The sequence below is a fragment of the Antrostomus carolinensis genome, unplaced genomic scaffold, assembly GCF_000700745.2.
Source record: "Antrostomus carolinensis isolate BGI_N321 unplaced genomic scaffold, ASM70074v2 scaffold35916, whole genome shotgun sequence".
Lineage (NCBI taxonomy): Eukaryota > Metazoa > Chordata > Aves > Caprimulgiformes > Caprimulgidae > Antrostomus > Antrostomus carolinensis.
In genome coordinates this window covers 11,152-29,095 of record NW_010323167.1, presented here as the reverse complement: position 1 = coordinate 29,095, position 17,944 = coordinate 11,152, and the positions used below count along the sequence as shown (strand labels likewise).

Sequence of the window (17,944 nt, the reverse complement as noted above, 5' to 3'; positions counted from 1 at the left end):
TGACAGAACAGAGCCATACCAGAAAAAACAGGAACACAGGACACAGCTCTGGGGAGGAAGCATCTCCAAACTCACTCCTGCTCCTACACCCTTTCCACCTTCCCGATTTGCAAGTGCTGACAAAACTCATCCGTTGGGATTTACACTAAATTCCAACATCTCCCCAGCTGAACTGCAAGGGGTCTGACCCACCTTCCTCCCTGTTACACTACACTCTTTGGCTGTTCTGTTTCAAAGTCTGCCCCACTTCATCCTCTCTCTTCTAATGCGCCTCTTACAAAAACCACCTGGGGAAGGCCTCCCAGTTACCTGACCAGAGGGTCCAGCCCCTTGACCAGAAGTCCCTCCATCCACTCTGAGCAGCAGCTTCCTCTTCCCCACCATTGGCCTGATCACAAAGTAGGAACCACTGACTGAGAATTTGCACCTACGCAACAAGACTCCTCTTGCTGGCACTCTCTGACTGGAGGCAAGGACAGTCTCCAAAGAAATAGGAGGGGCAGAGGGACCAAATAACAACTGAACAAATACCAACAGGAGAAAACTTCCAAATTTGCATATGCAAGAGCCTCACTACAATATTTTGAAGAAGGGCTTGAGGGGGTGTGTGTGGGGGGGTGAAATTAAAAGCTCTGGGGAAGAGAATTTGCTGAATCACACGTGACACCCCTGACTGCTTCTGCTACCTGATGGGTACGTAGGCTTCACCTGGAGACTGCAAAAGGCAGCACAGAAAACCGACCAGGATTCCCTCAAAATCTCTCTCAGTCCTCATGGATGGCACTGCACTCTGAAACCCAACTTCTCTGCTGAAACACCATCTCTGCTACATCCTTCCTTTCTCCCAACTCAGGTCTACCCTCTCAGCTCAGCACTCTCCACCTCAGGGATCACCCTCTCTCTGTTCTTAGGAACTCTACTTCTTGCCTTGCTTTTCCTGCCGGTGCGAGAAAGTTCACAGAGCTAAGATCACCCCTCTCCAGTGTCCCTTTAGCCCCCCGACCTTTACAACATTTACGAAACAACAGAACTACAGGCTCCCAGGGTCCACTGGGCTCTCTCACTCCAGTAGCCAATATGACAGGTTCACCGGCCACATTGAAGGGACAGAGGGATTGTTAAACGCAAAAAAAAATGATGGAGGCAGAGAAAGATGCACTCGAGGATTCAGCCTTCCGAGGTCTTTTCATGGCACCAAGGACCCATCTTTCCGCCCTCCACAGGGCACCACGCAACAGGAAAAGAGCCGATCTGATGCGTCCGAGGCCACCAGAGGAGGGGGGAGGGCTGTGCTCAATTATTGGTAATAATAATAATAACAATAATAATAATAAAAGAAGAAAAAGAAGATAAAACAGGACGCAAGGAAGGATTATCTTCGGCAGCATCTTGCGGTGGCTTCTCTGGCAGAGATAGAGAATATATATCTATATACAGGCAAGGCAGGGAGGCTGGGGAGGGTGGTGCTGGCACCATTCACCCCACGTCCCCCTCCCCTCCCGCGTCCTTCACAAAGGACGGGCTATCGAGTCTGTAACTCGCTAGGTGATCAAGTCCCAGTCGAAATCATCGGGGATTTCCTCATTGGCGCCCGGAGGAGGCCCTGGAGGCCGAGGGACCAGATGGTGAGCTGAGTCAAAAACAAGAAAAAAGAAAAAAAGAAAGGTAAGAGAACAGTTAGAATAAAAGATGTCCTGCTTTTTCACAGGGGGCCCTTGGGGGAAAAAAGAAAACATACGGGATTCGGACCGTCTCCCTTCCAACAGTCTAAGAAGCAAGAACACTACTGGCATTAATTTCTCCCTGTCAGACAGCACCTACCAAAGCCTGTAGGTGGCCTGCCATGAAATTCTCAACAGCAGCTTCTACAGAGGGTAAGTTTCAGCCTCCTTAACTTCCCTTACAGCTGACTGCTGATAGCGCACAAAGGATTTCATCAACAGAAGATTCTCATGTAAAGTTGCCTCCAAGCAACCGAGGGTGAGGCTGAGCTAGAAGACTATTTATGTGAAGTCAAAGAAATCAGGCCACTGAAATCTTAAACCTTGCCAGAACAATGGCAGAGCCCTAAACAGAGGGTCCCTTGCAGTCCGGGCTTCCTCTCCACCCTCAGTGCTCCATGTGATTAGTAAGTGCTTTGGAAGAAATGCACAAAGGGCTTGGGAAGCAGTTCTTTAATGTTCATGTATGTAATTAGGCTTAATGTCACCCCTTACCTGGGCGATTATATCCTGGAGAGTCCTGGGTGGAAATCTGGTACATAGGAGATGGCCCGGAGAAGAGATGGGGAGGCTGGGGCTGACCATAGGAGTTCACTGTGGAAGAAAAGAAATAAAAAAACAAAACAAAACAAAACAAAACCAACAACCTGTTAATGTTCTGGTCAGCTGTCTTGGCCCTGACTGGGTGGCAGCTCAGCCACAGAGCAACTCACTCAGACCCACGGGATACTGAGGAGATGTTCAGCTGTTGGGTCCTAACTGCAAGCTATAGCATGGTCAGGGATCTTGTTCTTGGAACCAGCAGGAGTTTCTCTATTATTGTGAAAGAAGAAAAATTTCATCCAGAAACACCACAAGCTGGCTCAATATCACCCATTTAGTTCAGTCCTAGACGACACACACCATCACAGTTCTACCAAGACCATGGTAGATATCCTCTGTGCTCTCCTCATCTTCCTACTCTTTGACCAGTCAGGATTTGTCCAACATGGGTGCAAGAGCTTTCTTCTTTACAGCTCCCACCATCTGGAATAGCAATCTCTCTACCTTGCCATTCCTTTCTGTTGGTCACCTAGAAAAACCACCACCCCCTTCTCCTTTTATGAGTTTACCTTTCAAATGTATTTCTGCCTGGAGAGGCTGCCTGTCAGTGGTACGCAGCACACAGTATCGGTCTGTCTAGGCCACAAACAGACATTTGACATCCTAATTCTTTAAAGCCAGAGGAAGCTGAGTTGCTACAAACAGCTCTGAGAGGCCAGCCCTGAGTTGCTTGGTGCTACGCTGCCTGGCAAGGCAGCAAGTAGTTTAGGATATTCACAGAACTGGGCCTTCATTTACATGTCATTTTAGTCTCCCTCCTAATTACCTTGGTTCATGGATTGCTCCTGTTTGCCACTGTTCAGGGCACAAGAATCAGAAATTCGGGGGGGTTGCTGTGGGCCAACCAGATGAGGGAGCTGACCAGTCTGGGTAAGGAAGTGATTAAGGGAGTCACAGAGGTTGGCAATATGGTGTTGATCCAGCGTCCAGTTCTTGCGCTCAGCCTGGCGCAGACTCTCCATCAGCTCTGCGGGGGGAAAAGGATAATGTCAAAGACAGCACTCATGCTGCGGTCTTCCCCATAAAGAGTTTCTGTCTTCTACCCCTAAATCCTACCTGCTCCCCCACAAACCCAACTTCATCGCTTCGAATCTGCCACCAAACTCCTGGAGAGCTCCATATCTAGGATACTGTCTCACTGACTCAGGTAGGGGAGGGAAGAGTAAGAGCAAAAAATCTCAGTTAGCTTTCTGACATCCTTTAATGCATTAATTCCCCCTACCCCAAATTCCTGCAGTGTTCCAAGTGCTTCAGGGCCTTTAACAGACTCCATGAAGCAGGACACCTCATTTTACAAATAGAAGAGTTGAGACACTGAGAATTGCATGGACGTGACATGGTTACATTGAAAAAAAAAAAAAAAAAAGACCCAGACTTTTGGTTTGGGTTGGAAGGATCCATCAAAGCTCATCCAGTTCCAACCCCCCTGCCAGCAGCAGGGACACCTTCCACTACACCAGGTGGATCAAAGCCTCATCCAACCTGGCCTTCAACACTTCCAGGGAGGAGCAGACACAGCTTCTCTGGCCAACCTGGGACACTGTCTCACCACCCTCACACCAAAGAATTTCTTCCTCACATCTCATCTCCATCTCCCCTCTGCCACTTTCAAGCCATCACCCCTTGTTCTGTCACTCCCTGCCCTTGGCCAAAGTCCCTCCCCACCCTTCCTGGAGCCCCTTCAGGTACTGGAAAGCTGCTAGAAGGTCTCCCTGGAGCCTTCTCTTCTCCAGGCTGAACAGCCCCAAAATCTGTGCCAGATCTGGGCACAGCACACACATGTTCTGCACTACAGACCTAGTCACTGAGTCACTAGACCTGGTCACTAAGCCAACACTGACCTGAGAATTGGGAGTGCTCAATGCTTGACCAGTTCAGCCGGTTTACCATCTTGAAGCTTTCCTTCAGGGAATCAATGTTAGAGCACCAATCAGAGGGAAATGCTGGAATGAAATGGGAACAAGATTATTCCAAGGGACAAGACCGCCCTTTCCCTCTACCCCTTAATATAAAATGATATTCTTCACCAAAGAGCTTGATACTACAGTAGCTAGAAATCCTTTTTCCCTTGGAAGATCATGGATGGTGCCTCCTTTTTCATTCAGCCCCTGATTTTATCACAGAATCCCAGAATGGTGGGGTTGGAGGGATCTCTGGAGATCATCCAGTCCAACCCCCCTGCCAAAGCAGGTTCCCTACACCAGGTTGCACAGGAAAGTGTCCAGCTGGGTTTGAACATCTCCAGAGATGGAGACTCCACACCCTCTCTGGGCAGCCTGTCCCAGGGCTGCAACAGCTCTCACAGTGAAGAAGTTTTTCCTTAAGTTTGTCTGGAACTTCTGGTGTTCCAGTTTGTGCCCCTTGTCCTATTGCTGGGCACCACTGGAAAGAGTCTGGCCCCATCCTCTTGACACCCGCCCTTTAGATATTTATAGACATTGATCAGATCCCCTCTCAATCTGTTCTTCTCCAGGCTGAACAGTCCCAGCTCTCTCAGTCTTTCCTCATAAGGCAGATGCTCCAGGCCCCTCATCATCTTTGTGGCCTCCACTGGACTCTCTCCAGAAGATCCCTGTCCCTCTTGAACTGGGGAGCCCAGAACTGGACACAATACTCCAGATGTAACCTCACCAGGGCAGAGTAGAAGGGGAAGAGAACCTCCCTCCTTCATCCCTGAACAGAATCCCAAACCCAGCATGGATGTATCATCCTTTCCTTCAGTAATGAAGCAATTCCTCTCTTAGATTTCAATCATAACTGGCTTTCATCTTTTTTCCATACACAATGTAGGCAGTAATTAGGGAAAGCTCGCTCGTGGAATTTCTGTCTGGGGGCTCCTCACTCCTTCCTGTTCCCCAGCTGGTCTTCCCATCGCCCCTGACTCACCAAAGCCAGCACTGTTGATTGAAGCCTGTGACTGCTGCTGCTGCTGGTGCTGATGTGGCTGCTGCTGTGGGTGGGAGTGCGGGTGATGTTGTTGATGCTGGTGGTAGCCTCCATGCTGCATTGGAGGTGGGTGCATGGACATCACTGGTGGAGGGCCATAACCTTCACCACCCTGCTGCTTTCCCCCTTGGGATGGGCAACCCTCCGGGGTTGGAGTGTGGAGTGGGGGAGCAGCACCCACTGATGAGGGGCCTTGCTGCTGCTGCTGCTGCTGCTGGTACATGTAGTAGTTGTGGTTGGAGGGCTGCATGTCACCAAGGAGAGAAGAGAAACCTGTCGAGGAAAAGAAAGAGGAGGGAGCTTTAAGAGCTGCCTAAATCAGACCTCTGCTGAAATTATCCATCTGTAATTTCACTCATCCTGCTATTTCTGAAGCTTTTGGGGTGCCCTCTATAGGCTGCCAACAACTCTCACCTGCACATGTAAGTGCTGACTGCGCTCCAGGTTCTGTTCAAAATAAAAGGCTCTACAACAAAGCACCAGCAGGATTTAAACTTCTAGTACAGAGTCAGGCACCTAAATTCCTCCCTGAATTTTTCCTATATTTACCAAAGTAACCCGTGCTCTCCTGAAATATCATGCCGGTGTTGTTTTCCTAGAAATTACTATTAAGCAAACTTAAACAACAAAATATTTAGAAAACAGGTAACTTGATAAACCTGACTTGCTGTTTTCAAAAGCTCCCTTCAGTTCCTGTTTTACAAGCAGCTTGGTCAGGAACCTTCACAATTATTCTCATACAGATCATTGGAGGTCACAGATCCTACTGCTTTTGTACACAGAGCACACACTGCACGCATCAGGGCTCCTTTATTACTTTCATTCCTCCTGACTCATTGGGTGTGTCATTTCCAGCTTCTTGTATTTCAGGCATCCCCGACATGCAAGAGCATCAGGTGTTTTCTGTTCTTCCCCACATCAGGAGCTCTGTATATTTCTTATGTCTGCTTCCCCAGTTCATTCTCCCCTTATGTTGTGGAATCTCTGGGAAAAACCCCAGTGAAGGGCATTACATGCCACTAACGTAAGCAACCCATTTCTTACCAGAGTGCCCTTACCTGGCCATCCACAAGCAAGCCGCAGTTTTTCACTAGATCCAAAATCATCCCTCAGAGCATCTTACTATTGCGATGGGGCAAAAGGATGAACCCTGCCATCCTGATTTAAAAGTTGCTTTCAAAAGTTGCCTCAGGAGTTGGACTCAATGATCCTTGTGGGTCCCTTCCAACTCGCAACATTCTATGATTCTATGAAAATTTCCTCAAAAATTGCAAGCTTTCCTAGACTACATTACAGCTGAAGACTTGGGAAAAAAAAACAACAACAACAAAACCAAAACATATAGCTGCTGAGCTTTTACAGAGGCACACATCGAGTCAAGGTTCTTCTCTACATTTTTGTAGCTTGCTCGTTCTACATCATCTCACACAACAGGCTCCTGCTAAGAGTCCCAAGTGCCAGCATGATAAGAGCAGTGTAAGTCATACATTTTTATTTCACTGAAGCTACAAGTTCAGGAGGCTTCTCCTAGAGTAGCAAACTTTGCCTGTGTGATGGCTGACAGCACAGGTGAGAGGTTCATCTAAATAACACATTCCTTTTTACACCAGACTAATATTTAGGAGAGTGTTTAAAGGTGGACATCCGTGTTTTCCGTGGACATCTCCTCTCATCCCTACAGCGATCCTGCCCTCTGGTGGCTGCTCCCTCAGTCCCAGAAATGCAAGAGCTGTGACTGGAACTGCAAGCTGGCTCTTCCGTGCTCTCAATCCACAAAGCTCAATTCTCCAAAGCCTTGTACAATCCTGGTTTTAACAGATCTGAGAAATGATGACTTTCCACTCTCCTTTCAGAGAAGCTCCACTGCCTACATGCAACAATCCCCTCCCTCTTATGGTTTCTAGCCTGACAGATTGTGAATACTTCTCCAACATGCTTTTCCTCAGGACATCATTTTTCTAAACTTCTGCCATTTTAGTATCTGCTTTTTTATCAACACAAGTTTTTTTTAAATCATTATCGTCTTTATTCTGAAAGAACTAGGGGGGAGCAATAGATAAAGGACATGGAGATTTCTTATCTGCTCCTGGCAGAACTAATTACAGCTTGCCAAAGAAGGAAAGTCTGTTTGCACAGGCTCCTAAATGAGGAAAGATCTGAGAGATACCAAGGATAGATCGGTGGACAAGACTGTGTGGGCAGATACCTGCCCACCCCACATGACGCATATGGTTACTCACCGTGCTGAGAAGAAGATGATTTCTCCAGCATGGATTTGTAGAGATTTCGGAAGGACCAGCTAAGATCCTGGAAGTTGATCTCAGAGTAGGAGAACTTGAAGTCATGGTTGGCACTGTACAGCGGGGGTGTCACATCGGCTCCTTCGCGGCCCTGTCCCCCGGCTACAGTAGAGGCAACATCCACAGGCCCTGCGCCCTGCTAAGGAAGGCAGAACGCCCTCAGCTTGCACTAGGCTTTGTGATTTCCAACAGGGAATCAGAGACCAGACAGAGGTAGAACATGCACTGATATCCCGTGTCACTTAGCTCAAGTTTTCCCAAATGCCACTTTCCTTGAGGAAAATCAACCACCACCATCCCTCTGCAGCACAAGCCTATTCCTCAGCTCTCCAATACCACCATGCCTTTATCCTCACCCCCGTCCAGCCCTTTGTTAACATTCACTTCCTCCTTATTTTCTATCCATGCAACTTCAGCTTCTTCCCTTCTTTTTTATTTTTGCCCATATATCACCATTTCACGATTCCCTCTCTTCTCACCACTTCGCTTTTCCTTTCACGCACTCCTCCCCCTCTCCAAGCCCCCATTTCCCCCCCAAGGCTCTATCCTTTTCCCTGCTGCTCACCTGGCTGTAGTTGGCAATGGGGGTGGTGCTCTGGAGTGACAGCTGAGGGGTGGCCTCAGGTGGCAAAGAGGCTTCTGTGCTGACTGGAACAGCCCCTCGAGGGCTTTTACTTGCTTCTTGCTCTGGGGAGTCTTGTGGTATCTGTGGATGGGGAAGAAAGAGAAAAGGAAAGGAGTAGAAATCAAGAACACATGGAGAAGTGAAACTGCAGATGGGAAACCAGCTCCCCCACTGTAGAAGTTCATGGCTTAGAAAAGAGGAGGATTGGGCTTTAGTCACTAAAGAGTCAGGCTAAAGAACTTTAAACAAGATTAACTGAGCAGCAGCAACAGCAGCCCATCAGCAGGACAGTTCACTCAGTCCGGCCTTTGTCCCCCCATCTGTACACCCTCCCCCCAAAACCATGGGCTGGTGCCTGAAGGACTCCTTAGAACATGGAGGGAATTCCCCCTCCTGCTCCATGCTGTCTGGAAAGAAGAACACTCACGTCATCATCTGGAGGATGCCGCCTCTTGCGAGATATATCTGGACACGTATCTATTGTCCAGTAAGAGCCCTGGAAAGAAGACCCATTGGTGAGTGCATGATTACATTTGAAAGCTTCCTGAAGCAGAGGGTTACTGACTCAAAAAATGCAGCACTAACTAAGCATTAGGACTACAAGGACCACCCCTCCAGAATATCAGACAACCAAGACTTGGGTGCTGGAAAGAGATTCCTCCCATTGCGTTGTATTGGACGATGAGGTACGATGCTAGTGGTGGAAGGCAGAACGCTCTACGCTTCCAACTGCTCTGAGACAGGACACCAAGAGCAGCAAAGGATGTTTTGATCCAAGCTAGGCCAACTCTTTTGGGCCTGCACACCCCCTTCAGTACCTTTCTCACAACATGAATTTGTCATTGACTGATGAGAAGCAACTCAATGTTCAGACTGGGCAGAGACAGTTAGAAGGATCGCTCTTATTCATGGAATCACAAAATCATAGTAGTTGGAAAAGACCTTTAAGATCACCGAGTCCAACCATAAACCAACACTGCCAATTCCACCTCTAACCCATGTCCCTGAGCACCTCGTCTGCCCGTCTGTTAAATCCCACCAGGGAAGGTGACTCTACCACCTTCCTGGGCAGCCTGTTCCAATGCTTGACTACCTTTTTTTGGTGAATAAGTTTTTCCCAATAGCCAATCTAACCCTCCCCTGGTGCAACTTCAGGCCATTCCATGCTTGTGAGACTCCACTTTGAGTACTGTGCCCATTTGGTGGGTTCCCAGTGCAAGACAGACACTGACATACCAGAATGCATCCAAAGAAGGACCACCATGATGGTTAAGAACTAAAAAAACACGGTAGAATGAAACTCTTCTCAAAAACGCCCAGCACAAATATAAGAGGCAAACACACACAAGTTGCAGCAAGAGAAATTACAACCAGATATAAAGAAAAAATTCTTCATAATGATGGTGGTGCAGCACTGGAACGAGTGCCCAGTTGTGGCATCACCATCCTTGGAGATACTCAAAACTCAACAAAGACCTCAACAACCCAATCTAATTGTCCCTGTCTGGGGGGAAAGTGGGGGTGTGCGTTAACTTTAAGAGGTCCTCTTCAACATATAATAATCTATAATTATGTCTGTTTTCTGAATCAGTATAAAGAGAACTCTAGAGTGGGACTTTGCTCATTTTCACCTCCAACTGAAATCTGAATAATCAGTGACAAGCACAGGACAGGTTTCCATTATAAACCCAGCCCAATGTGCCAATGAACACCTGCAAACATACACACTGAAGTCAGTTAGGATTTCCTGGAATAAGCCGTATAATCAATGGTATTTTTGAGCAGTGATCTTCAAAGATATATTACTTCCATTTATAGATGCCAACTGAGCACCACTTAGTCCTTTAAATATAACCTGAAATAAAAGGCCTGCGCAAGTGGCCCTTTCTGGTAACTTTAGGATGGTGGGGAGAGGACAATCTTGCTGTCTAAAAGCTTCTTGTCCTCACCATCCCCTTCTGCTTGTTTGTTTGTTTGCTTATTTTCTGAACAGCAGCAGTATCTGCGTGCCAAGATGTCAGCTTGGTTTTGTTAGCAATTCCCTGTTACAACCTATACACACTGGAAGAGCTTTATTAGCCCTTACTTAGCCAACAAATTCCTAAATTCTCGAGTTTTACTTGTAGCTGATTTCTGCAGATATGAACTATCTGATGGTGACATTTTTTTTTCCCCCAACACCAAACGCTTTGCAGTCTAAGCAGGGAGTAGTTCTGCCCTCACTTCCATGGAACTTGTCTCAATGAAACCCAACAATGTCACGTCACAGTCCTGCCATTCACCAGCTGCCACTATGGCTTTTCATAATAGAAAAGGTTGGACTACACCCACATTTTACACATAAAAATCTAGAAGAAAAAGAAACAAAACTGATATAGTACATTCAATCCCGATTTTTCCTTCTTCCAATATCTTTAAAGTCAACTGAAGATTACAGATAAGAAAAGTAATTGTTAAAACCATTAAGGCCCCTTTACAAGTTCCCTTTAAGTGAATGCTTCTGTAGCCAAAGCCCTGCAGTAAATCTTACTACTGCTTCCATTTTTGCCTACACTTTAGGTTTCAAATTCCAACCATGAGTTAGAAAGGGCAACCCTGGCTTATTCCCTGCAGTTTTAAATTGCTTGCCCAAGAGCATGCAGATTTCTTACCTTCCCAGGATCATCCCTCGGTCGAGGCACCTTCCGAAAACATTTATTCAGAGAGAGGTTATGACGAATAGAGTTCTGATGAGAAATTAAGAGATACAGGTAAGTGCTACATAAAAAAATCTACAGCCTTCTCAGTACATCCAGGAGCAGGTAGAGAAAATAGAGGGATGGTGTGTACTTAAAACTGAAAGTGCACTACACATACCCACAACGCAGCCGAAGAGAAGCTGGGGATAGGAGAGGGATGGATTAGGATAAATAATATGGGGCTGAACCATCTACACATCCACAGGAGGTGCAGTGAAAATAATATTAGTGTGACACAGAAGCTGGCAGTGATGTGGGATATGGGGGGGTTTTTTAATTTTGTTTTTCTTGGTTGCTGTTGGTGGTTCTTAAGGGGCCACCACATACATATGACAAAATTCTGAGAGAAAATGGGACTTCTGGCTCTGTATTTTTTCCAGCTGGTCAACTTAGTTTCACATCTGCCTTTTTATTCTGCTCAGTGAGGATATTTTGCACAGAATTAAGAAAATAAGTCTTGTAATTAGACAAAAAGGGTACTTTAGCGATGCAAGTCCTCACCTTCCAACCAATACCAGCATTTTTGTTTTTTGGGAAAGTTGTCACAGATCCAACGGTAGATCTCACTAAGCGTCATCTTCTTGGCAGGTGACGAGTTGATGGCATATGTGATCAAAGTGGCGTAGCTGTAACGTGGCTTCCCATCTTGGTGCACTGCAGCTTCATCCTTACTCAGGGTGGCATTGGGATCTGTCGGTGAGCCTGGGGGACACTTTCGGGCAGCCCCTGGAGGTCCTGCTTGTGAGGAACCCCCTAATTTTTCAATAGTAGCCCTTAAAGTAAGCTGTGGGAGCCAGTCTATGGAAGTGAGGCTGCTTTCCAGGTCAGAGGCCATGATGCTGGAAGCAAGAGTATCTGTGTGGAGAAAAGAGCAGAAAGGGAACTCCTGAGATACAAACAAGGTGAACCCTAAGAATCGAAACACCCAATTGTATTCCTCCTCTACTTCGCCCCCCATCACGGATATCTGCGTGAAGATCATCCTGCTTCATACACCCTAGTCACAGCCAGACAGAATAACCCAAAAAGGCCTGTGATTGTGTCTCTGGGAGGAACCATCCCTGCTGGTAGCAGCTGGGACAGTGCTGATGGCAACACTGCCAGGACAGTCTCAGACAGAGCATCCCAACTGTTCCCAGGTAAAGAACGAAGATCCATTCAAAGGATCTACGTAAGCAACATAACCTCGGGACTCTTCACCAAGATTCCCAGACCTAATTCCGTAGGTTTACTGTGTCAGGTAAGAGGAAAATCCCAGAATTGCCTCGACTGGAAAAGACCTTTCAGATCATCTAGTCCAATCATGAACCCAACACTGACAAGTCCCCAACTAACCCATGTCCCTCAGCACTATGTCTACACCACTCTGAAATCCCTCCAGGGATGGGGACTCCACCACTGCCCTGTGCAACCCCTTCCAATGCCTCAGAACCCTTTCAGCAAAGAAATTCTTCCTCACATCCAATCTCAACTGCCCCTGGTGCAACTTGAGGCCATTTCCTCTTGTCCTGTCACTTGTTCCTTGGTTGAACAGACCAAAAATCACAGCTAAAAGGGAATACGCCTTCATGCCATGCACAAACCACAATTTAATTAGATCATCTGGAAAAGTCAGGACTCTGACTACCTTAATTTTGGGGGAAATTAATTTCTCTCTAAGGCCTAGCCTCTCTTTTTGTATCAGGTGACATTATAATGAATCCTATTCCTTAGAGCTAGGATTACATATCTCATTTTAAAACACCAAGATCATGCATAATACTATATATAGATAATTACATCTACCGTGTCGAGGTGGAAGAGACTATATTAAGCTCATAATAGTTAAAGCTTTGCCTACCATAACCCATTTTTCCTCAATATACATACCATTTCATGGAATTAAATCTTGCTTAATTCACAATATAACAAGCCTTTTCCCCAAATCTGAAAAAATTACTTGTCCAAGGTCACACAACAAATTTTGCCACAGGATAGAAACAGACTCAGGATCTTTCCTCTCATAAGTATTATCTATTACCTCTCATAAAAACAAAACACACCTGTCCGAGGTGGCTAGCACTTGTACCCAGGGTTTTCTATTTTAACAATTATTTTATATGAAGAAAATATTTAGCAGCATGAACTCGTATGAACTCGTACACTTAGCGCACATGCTTGTAGGCTGTCTTTTGGAGTAGCCAAGGCAGCAGAAAGATCATAATTCTTACTCATAATTGGCTGCATCACTATAGTAGGAGCAATCCTTTGAAGTCTGGACCGAGGTAGCGAAGTTTCCATGGCCACAACCTGCGTTCTGCTTTTATTCTTTGCATAAAGAGAAGAATAACATCGTGAAGGGCTGCAAGTTTGGCATCTTTCATCTTTGAAATTCAGCTTTTTAGAGGCTTAGATGACACTTTCTTTGAGCATGTCACAGTGCACATGAAAGTTAAATGCATAAACACCTGCGCACATACTTGTGTACACACATGTAACAGATTAATCACAGAACCACAGACTGGTCTGGGTTGGAAGGGACCTTAAAGCTCCTCTAGTTCCAACCCCCCTGCCATCAGCAGGGACACCTTCCACTAGACCACGTAGCTCAAAGCCTCATCCAACCTGGCCGAGAACACTTCCAGGGAGGAGCAGACACAGCTTCTCTGGCCAACCTGGGACACTGTCTCACCACCCTCACACCAAACAATTTCTTCCTCACATCCCATCTCCACCTCCCCTCTGCCAGTTTCAAGCCATCACCCCTTGTTCTGTCACTCCCTGCCCTTGGACAAAGTCCCTCCCCCCCCTTCCTGGAGCCCCTTCAGGTACTGGGAGGCCACTAGAAGGTCTCCCTGGAGCCTTCTCTTCTCCAGGCTGAACGGCTCACCCCTCTCAGCCTGTCCTCACAGCAGAGGTGCTCCAGCCCTCGCATCATCCTCGTGGCCTCCTCTGGACTCGTTCTAACTGGTCCATGTCCTTCTGATGCTGGGAGCTCCAGAACTGGACACAGTACTCCAGGTGGGGCCTTACAAGAGAGGAGTAGAGGGGGAGATTCATTCCCTGCTCCAAATTCCTGCAGTTTTCCAAGTGCTTCAGGGTCTTTAACAGAATCTATGAAGCAGGACATCTCATTTTACAAACAGGAGAGTTGAGACACTGTGAGAGAGAACAGAACTGACATGAACACACTCTGCTCAGGAAAGATTCAGCAGCAGCCACCTCCTACCAAGTGCATCACTCAGATGAGACAGGGATACACCCCTCTGCATGAATACCAATTAGATCCTCACCCTAAAAATAGGTATTTGACAATAACACAGCGTGGATGCACAGATCCTGAGACAGATGCACCCAGCATTTCAACACAGAAGCTCCTGTTCTTCCCCCACAACCATATGCATTGTACCTTGCACTTCTGCACCGAAGTGCTCTCCCAGCACAAGAGCACTGAAGAGTGCGCTCCAACACACTCTGAAACCTTTCATTTTCGTGCATGTGCTCATCACACCTCTGAGGGCTCAAACACCTACACGATACCCCAACAAAATCCATCCCTCAAGCACCACAAGCAGCTTTGGGCTCCGAAAATACTTCCGTGCGGCACGGCTCCCGTTATCACTCACGCTCACCGGCTGAGGAGGCAAATGGCAGCACCGCAGTATCTGCAGAGAGTGGGAATATTTTTCTGTCTGTGGAGGAAAGGAAAAGCCCAACTGCTACTAACGTATCTGCCGCGGTATCGCCAATGATAGCCATGACTACTTGCTCCACAGCTAACAAGACCATCAGAGCTGCAACAGGCTTTCCATTAGCCACCCTCCTCAAGTTGGTGTTCGCTGAATAGAGCTCTTTTGGGCTGAATTGATCTCATCTCAAACGTTTTAATTTTGATTTTAAAGCGTTATTCCTTCCTGAATTATACAGGGATAAAACAACAACGTATTTTTATTGAGGAGGGATGGACAGACAGCTGAGGTGTCCCTGTAAGTGAAACACAGCTACATTTGCATTGCTAACTTCCCAGGTACAGCCCTCACTAAAAACAATATTCAACTCGGGAGAAAACAACCATGAACTAAATATCAATTGAACACTTAATTTTGTAAGCACGCCTTATATAAATTTTAATTTCCACAGTGCAATCAGACAACAAATTACAGCTGCTTATCCTAGGCAAGTTAAACCATTATGAAATATCAGTTGTGCTAACAATACAACTCCAAAGTAAAATAAATACAAATTTCCCAGTCACCCCTCATTTTTTTTTTTTTTAAGATGACAGAAATCAAGAAAATTAGGTTATAAAAGCCAATAGCAGATTAAGATACCAATTCTGAGACACCAGAAATTCAAGGAGCAGAATAAAACGCTGCAGTTTTCACAGAGCTTCAGATTTGCCCAGGTTATGTCAGCAGAGCAGTTGGGATGATAGGCTATTCAGTCAAATGTAAGGTTGATATGCAACGTGCCAATCATCAAATACACGAGCTTTTGTGTATTTGTGTAAAATACACTTGTCAGGGAGACAAGCAAAATAAGAACTGGGTCACATTACACTAAGAATCTGAATATTTTCAGTCCCTGGTTTATAAAAATCTTTGGTAAGAAAACAAAATCCCAAAATCTTAAATTAAAAAAAAAAAAAATCTGTGTATATTGAAACTTACTTTTCAGTAAAATACAGAAGTTCTTTAAGAGCATATATGCTAGACAGTAATTTTGGAAAGAAAATGGAGATTCAGACCCAATAACAACCACATGGGAAATTTCAAAGCAGTGGAATAATTATTTTTTTTCCCCCCAAGTTTAAAGACTTAATCATGTTACTGGATTTGTAAGCCTGTATCCTGGCAATATGGGATCTGTAATAATCAGGCATACTCAAACCTTAGGTAAGGTGGCAATTCCTGAACACTGTCAGTGCAAAAATAATTTGGTGTAATTGGCTACTAAATTATTTGAAAGAATACTTACTCTAACAGGAATACTTGCTGTAATTTGTGCTGCATATCTCATTCACCTGATCCAAGCACTACACCAGCTTGACACTACTTAATAGTATGATAAAACAAGGCTGCAGCCAAACCAGAGCAGCTGATGATTCATCCAACTTTCCCTTCCCAGTTTTATTGCCTGGCAAATCTTTTTTCAAACTCTTCTCTTATGATCCCACTCAAAACAAAGGAAAAAAAAAACCAATCCAAAAATTAATTACTAACAAAGATAGTGAACTGAAATAAAGGGGTTTTAAAAAAGAAATCTTAACACATTAACAAGCCAGAATTAACTTTGAAGAAGTAAAAACAAAGTTGGAGACCAGAATTCATAACCTCCCACTTTACATGGTAAATGGTATCTGTTTATGTATTTGGCTGACTTTAAAAACCAAGGGTAAGGTAGCCAAGTCATAACCACCATCAACAGCTGGAAATCAACTGCAAAGTCTTCATTTCTCAAGCACTAACTAGTTCCAGTACAACCCCAAGTCAAGACAGGTCAGAGAGATGCAAAAATGACAGCCAAGCACTGATCCAAAACTACAATTAAACTGAGGAGAATCTGTCTGCTTCATAAGGAAAATGGATTAATCATTAAAGAAAATCTGAGCATTGAATATCTTTTAATAACCACTAATTCACATGGGACTAGTAGTACTTCTCTATAGCTTTCCAGGAAAGCTACTGCCTTACTTTGAATATTTGCAACTAGCAAATTAAAGCTCAGGTTGAAAATCCAAGGCAGCCTTCTGGTTATCAGGTCGTCCTACCCCTGCAAGAAATCTGTACTTTGCCTGTCCTGCTATTTCACAAATGCTTGCTCACAGCCAGTCAGATCTTAGCCGAGATCACTGCTACTTATATATCAGGACTGAAAAATGTATGAAATGTGGGGAACAGCATTCTAAGAGTCATATTGAATGAAGCTAATAAACATTTATAGCCTGAAATATTCTGAGGCTGAACTGAAAGGCTGGCCAGTCAGAATTAGTTATGACTGAAGCAGAGAGTCATACAATGAATGAAACTACGCTGTGCCCTGCCTACAGAAGATGCATATTCTAGAATAAACCTCTACATTTACTTCTCTATATTTATTTTTGCTGTTGCTTTATTTGCTGCTGTTCCAATCCAATGAAACACTACTGGCAAAATGTTCAAAGGAGACTCAACTTGGGTTTCTCAACCTAAATTTTGTGAAGGAAGAAGGGTACAACAGAGTACTAAGCACTGAGAGGCACTGCTGTAGAGCACCTACAAAAATAAAGCTGCTTCTATTTAGGTGCCTGAAACACAGATCTAGTGATCCAGATCCAGGCTGGGGAAGGACTTTGGCCAAGGGCAGGGAGTGACAGAACAAGGGGTGATGGCTTGAAACTGGCAGAGGGGAGATGGAGATGAGATGTGAGGAAGAAATTGTTTGGTGTGAGGGTGGTCAGACACTGGCCCAGGTTGGCCAGAGAAGCTGTGGCTGCTCCTCCCTGGAAGTGTTGAAGGCCAGGTTGGATGAGGCTTTGAGTAACCTGGTCTAGTGGAAGGTGTCCCTGCTGCTGGCAGGGGGGTTGGGACTGGATGAGCTTTAAGGTCCCTTCCAACCCAAACCAGTCTGTGAGTCTGTGATCTAACTAACAATATCCACCTAATATCCTCAGAGATACTCCTAGCTTCTAAGGTATTTAACAAACAAAAACCCTCAAACGCAACAAACTGGCAAAAAAAGAACCATTTGACTGCAACTTTTCTGAAACAAAGGTGAGCAAGGTATCAACCAGAGGAAACTGCCTCAAAAAGGAAGGAAAAAAAGTAGCACATAATACCACACACCCAGAGAAATGGAAAGCTTCTACTTTGATGGAAAAATGCAATTTTGACATACTTGAGTAAATTACACACACAAGAAACCTGTATTCTTATGCCAATACAGAAAGCGGAAAAGAATCAATTTTGCTGACTCTAGCAGGAAGAGAAATTTGCCATTTTAAGACATGTGCTTTCCCTCAAAAATAAGGAGGTGTGAACTAAGAGGGCAGGA

At 45.4% G+C, this 17,944-nt stretch overlaps 1 protein-coding gene across 1 annotated transcript; it reads right to left on the bottom strand.

The window, feature by feature from the left end:
• Positions 1–1,358: 1,358 nt before the first annotated feature.
• Positions 1,359–11,768, bottom strand: LOC104526925 (forkhead box protein J2-like). Its single transcript, XM_010170512.1, is given in 11 exon segments — positions 1,359–1,630; positions 2,217–2,315; positions 3,091–3,291; positions 4,166–4,267; positions 5,211–5,543; positions 7,511–7,706; positions 8,136–8,276; positions 8,623–8,691; positions 10,847–10,921; positions 11,435–11,470; positions 11,472–11,768. Coding segments are annotated over 11 exon segments (1,638 nt in total). The 3' UTR covers positions 1,359–1,541.
• Positions 11,769–17,944: the final 6,176 nt, after the last annotated feature.